The 5650-nt window shown below is 39.0% G+C and overlaps 1 protein-coding gene across 2 annotated transcripts in view; it reads left to right on the forward strand.

Moving 5' to 3' along the window:
• Positions 1–3067, forward strand: part of LOC138003093 (thioredoxin domain-containing protein 5-like) — a 16111-nt gene extending 13044 nt beyond the window's left edge. For both annotated transcript variants that reach the window (XM_068849033.1, XM_068849032.1), the window contains exon 8: positions 2708–3067. In XM_068849033.1, the coding sequence (XP_068705134.1) occupies positions 2708–2827 (120 nt within the window). In that variant the 3' untranslated portion in view covers positions 2828–3067. The remainder of the gene's footprint in view (positions 1–2707) is intronic.
• Positions 3068–5650: the final 2583 nt, after the last annotated feature.

Consider the following 5650-nt stretch of genomic DNA (forward strand, 5'->3'; position numbering starts at 1 on the left):
GAGCTTAGAAGAGACAAGTGAAAATGGGTTTGTGTAATGTTTAAAGAGGTGATTCTGAAAACGCTATTGTCTTTGCTAAAACTTAGTATCGTTGACAGGCTGTCGCTTGGTTGATTTTGGACAGGCTCTGAAATAAACACTTTCTTTGGCGTTGAATATTGTGGTAAAAAACGAATCGACAGTGGTTCAGCGTTGTCTGTACTCTTGTCGACAGCGATATTCGTCATCACAGTGGTGATAATGAATACGTGTATCGTTGTCGATTTAAGCAATAGAGGACGTTTTCGGTGTTCCCATAGACCTTATTCATAAATGGCGGTCACATTTATAATTCTTTTGTCCACGTGCAAATTAGCCTACCAAACCTCATTTTAAAGCAAGAATTCTTTTCAATTCACTGTATGGTATGGAGGCTTGGTAGGCTAATTTGCACTTCGACAAAAGAATTATAAATTGACCGCCATTTATGAATAAGGTCTATGCCTCATCTAAACACGAGGGGGAGTTGGGAGAATTCGAGACAGTTATGCAAACCCCAGACGCAGTCGAGGGTTTGCATAACTGTCGAGAGTTGGCCCAACTCCCCCGAGTGTTTAGATGAGACTATGGAAACACGGGAAAAAAGTCCTCTATTGCTTTTATATAATATTCCTCAAAGATAATTCGACAAATGAAGGTAGATGCTGGTTTTTTTACTTCTTGATTGAAACAGATTTTTTGATACACACTCATATTTTCTACCAGCCAATCAAAACGCGCGTGTGACACTACATAACCGATCAAAATTCGTGTGATGTCACAGCCGTGTTTCCATACTGTCATTTAAACACAGCTATTGACCAATGAGAGTGTGCGTACTGAAAGAGCACAGACAACACGCTGAACCACTTTCGATTTGTTAATTCCCCAGTCCGGATCCTGCCACCTACTTGTGTTCACCTACGTTTGATAATTCAGTCACTGTACCTTTCTACATCAATTTGCTTCGATTTGAGGTGAAGGAGAAAACGAAGAGCAGGGTGTCAGTAAGCCAACCTCAGTCTTATAAAGCGCAACATGTCTGACAGCATCCTTTGTGATTCTTAGTCCACAGATTTATGGTTGCCGAAATGTGTCAATATTCGATATCGCGTATATGCGTTTGATAATTTCCACATATTGACAATAAAATTCAAATATATTTGAGTTTGTTCAATACATTCGATAAATTCAATAAATTCGCCTTGATACGCATTCGATTCTCTCCTCCATTTATGAAACAATTCAAGCAATATTCATTCGATGATTCCAGCAAAATTTATTCGATAATTCAAGAAATATTCATTCGATAATGCACGTGACCTATCTTCCATATTTGGATAGAGGGCTTGGCAACTGAGATTACTAAATGGCGGTGGATAAATGTGAACTAGATTCGGAAGAGGTAACCAATCCAATCGCAGCCAATGTATTTATATGTTATAATGGCGTTGAAATGGCCCTTTCTGTTATTCTTGTCATGGCAGATACTATTAATGATCAACGACAGTCTTTGTTTCTTGAGCGTGGTGAATGTTTTTGCGAAATTCATCGATACTGGTGGCAACAACTTGCTGAGACGGAGAGAAGGAAAACCAGTGCTGTGGATTTAGGCAAGCCCTCTTGTAAAAGGAGCGGACGCGGGAGATCATCCCTCGATATACCACCTGCTATTTTGGAAGAATTGAGAGGGCTTGGGTTCACTTGGACTCGCATTGCTAAAATGTTAAATGTTTCTCGTTCTACGATTCACAGACGTGCGACAGATCATGGTCTTCAAGGTCTTAGTACGTTTTCAGACATACTGATGCAGAACTTGATCATGTTATTACAGAAGATTATATTTCCCGGCATGGACTCACCACATGTCAATCCTCCCTAATTGGGCACCTAAGATCCCTGGGACTACGAGTTCAACGTGACGGAGTAAGGACAAGTCTAACAGGAGTGGATCCTGACAACACTGCATTGCGTTGGGCCGCGGTAATATCAGAGACTGTCGTTCATGAGTAATAGTATCTGCCATGACAAGAATAACAGAAAGAGCCATTTCAACGCCATTGAATACATTGGCTGCGATAGGATAGGTTACCTCTCCAGAATCTATTTCAAATTTATCCAGGCTTAGCGCCAAAGGCTCCCAATCAATTTGTTCCGCCATTTTGTAAACTCAGTTGCCAAGCCCTAAATCCAAATATGGAAGATAGGTCACGTACATTATCGAATGAATTTTTTTCGAATCATCGAATGAATATTTCTTGAATTCGAATGAATTTTGTTCGAACCATCGAATGAATATTGCTTGAATTGTTTCATTAATGGAGGAGAGAATCGAATGCGTATCGAGGCGAATTTATCGAATTTTGCTACAAGACATAGTTTATCGAATGTATTAAAAAAACTCAAATATATTTGAATTTTATTGTCAATATGTGGAAATTATCAAACGCATATACGCGACATAGAATATTGACACATTTCGGCAACCATACCGATTTCGAGTAAACCGACTTTCAACAACTCAGTCAGCTCCTCGTAACTAAGTTAAAAAGGTGTTACTTTAAAAAAAGAAACTCCTACTCTAAAATCACTCACCTCCCGTTTTCCCTAGAAAATGAAATATTCTAGCTGGTCGAGCAGATCTATTGTGGTAAATTTTCCCTACATTAACTCATTCCACTGTTGACAGATTTCTGCATACCCCACCCTGATACTCTTTAGCAGAGGAGTTCAAAAGCAGGAGTACAAAGGCCCAAGGGATTTGAACAGTCTGTATAACTTTGCTGTCCAACATCACGATGAATTGTAGCACACATCAAACACGAAGCACCAGTCAACTGACGGCGCAGATGAATGTATACACGTCATTGGCTGTTAAGCCTGGTTTTCACCATCGACGCAAGCATAAGCACAAGAAGCATACGCAAACTCAGTAGCTTGTAGTTTATTATATTAGAGCCTTTTGTTAGAACAATAGACACTAATTAACAAGTAAATGCGCCTGCGTGTGCTGCTTGTGCAATTTACCAATAATACAATAGACACTAATTAACAATGCGCCTGCGTGTGTTGCATGTGCTTATGCTTGCGTCGCTAGGAAAAACCAGGCCTTAAAGGGAACCTCCACTAAAACAAGAATATATCTTTAAAATAGTTAACATAATGCTCTCAATCAAAATTGTTCGAACGTTTTCCAATGGAATCGTTTGTATCCGAAATAAATGAATTTCAAAAACGCTTGTTTTGGTTTTTAAATTTCCCGGGCGCCGCCATCTTAATAATTGTGACGTGTCATGGTTGCCCTATTGTTTTAAAACAAAAGCTTTTTGTGCAAATACAAAAGAGCAACGATTATTCAAGATGGCGGCGCCCAGGAAATTTGAAAACCAAAGCAAGCGTTTTTGAAATTCATTTATTTCGGATAAAAACGATTCCATTAGAAAACGTTTGAACAATTTTGATTGTAAACATTATGTTAAATATTTTGAAGTTGTATTCTTGTTTTAGTGGAGGTTTCCTTTAAGGTGTCAGAGAGACCTCTTGCCAACCGAGCTCGTGGGCCGAGCTACAAAAAATAGCCTGTGTTTATTCTAGTTTAATATATTTCCGGTGCAAAGCACAAGAACATTTAATTTAAGCCTCAAATAAAACAAGGAGATTAACTTACAGTTCGTCCTGAGAAAGTAAGGTTAGTAAAATAGTTATTAGGGCCTTAAAAGCTACGAGAACGTTGTCTAAAAATATTATTTTCCGTTACTCTAATAATTTTGCGATTACTCCAAGTCGCTTGGCTTGGAAAGTGTGAGAGAGAAAATTGTAAATACGTCGTCAGGTCCTCTCGTCCTCCACGTGACCTTAAATTTGATCATTTCATGTCGTTGTCAAGATAAGAACGGCAAAGAAATGTATTAAAATGTAAAACGCACGTGCAGGGCGTGCAGAACTATTTTTTGCTAACTAAACCTATAATTGTTATGTGGCGTTCTCGTAGCCGTCTTCGTCTTCCTTGCTTAAGGTCCCTATTTATATCTTTTTGTGATCAAATTGCGCGGAAAAGCACAACATGAAGTCAAGCTTTGGCTATGGTGTAGAATACCATTATGGCCTGGTAAATAATGGTAATTGAACTGAGTGGAGTGCAATTTGGTCTGAAATCATACGAGTGATTTCAAAATCGAACGAGCACGAAACGCGTGTTCGATTTGAAATCACAAGTATGATTTCAGACCAAACTTGCACAACACGAATATCAATTACCACTTTATTACATCCATTTAGAAATCACAATCGCTGAAATGTAGGATTTTAGTCAAAGCCAATATTTCATTGATCTAGTTGGGAACAAAAGTTTAAAATTCACCACACAATAGTTTTCTCTGTCCTTTATTTTCCTGCAATATGATTGGTTACCTTAAACAAGCCTTGAAATTTGATTGGTTGTTTTGTTTTAGTTTTTCTTTCTCATTGGCTGGGGAAAATAGTGCGATTTGGATATAAATCACACTGCTGAGAGCCAATCAGGTTGCAAGGAGTGATTTCTAAATGGATGTAATAAATTGACCAATCATCGTGCGCGTACTATGTAAGAGAAGTTGTATTGTAGAATCTTGAATGTCGGTTTGGTCTCAAAATGCTTACACCAATTAATGTGAACTGTTCTTTCAGGCCTTAACTTTATTGGATCTTTGATATAATTTGTATTTGTACTTGTCCAATAGAGCTTTCCTTAGCTCTAAATAATTTAAAGTGATACTTGAAGCTAATTGCAGTGAAGTAAACTTTTGCATAGAATATATGTTATGGGAAGAATTTTGATCGAAATAGGCCTTTTTCTACAAACGATCACATGGTACAAAACCCGCGTGCTGGAGGGGAAGCTCATTATTATTCCCCAACTGGAACATTAAAACAAAGAGACCTGAACCAGTCAACCTTGACTTGCCTTCGTTTAATGTACCAGTGGGGGAATAATAATGAGCTTGCCCTCCAGCATGGCGGATTTTGTGCCATGTGATCGTTTGTTGCAAAAGGCCTATTTAAATTGTCTTCATCTTAATCACACACATTCAACGTATTTTCCTACCCTTTTTCATAATTCACTCGGTTGAAATGAGAGAGTGTTAAATAATGTAATAATACATTTCTCTCTGTTACCGCTGATCTTTCCTTTCCAATGAATTCATAGTCGTTTCGTCAATCCCCCCCAAGGGTGAGGCTAAATCGCGTGGGTGGGTGGGTCGTGGGTCGTGTTTGTTTGAAGATAAAGAGATATATATGAGCTCCCTCATGCTCGGTCCAAATTTGCAATTGCCCCAAGAGTTAGGGTTAGGGTTAAAAAGTGTGTATACACGACGTGTATACATGGGAGGATCTCGGACCCACGACAGACGACTCACGACCCACCCACCCACCCACGCGATTAGACACTCTTCCCCCCCCTCCCCCTCAAAGTGAGAATTTAAATTGTTTAGTTGCATGTGTGTTTGTATTTGTGGTATAAGATTTGGCAACAGAACGGGAACATCAATCTCTAATCTCTAATCTTAGATCAGATTAGAGTAGAATCCAGACTGTTCCGTGCCCTCTCCCGTCGTCAACTGAGGTTCCCGTTCTTTTGCTAAATCAACCTATC

Source organism: Montipora foliosa, chromosome 5 (genome assembly GCF_036669935.1).
Source record: "Montipora foliosa isolate CH-2021 chromosome 5, ASM3666993v2, whole genome shotgun sequence".
NCBI lineage: Eukaryota > Metazoa > Cnidaria > Anthozoa > Scleractinia > Acroporidae > Montipora > Montipora foliosa.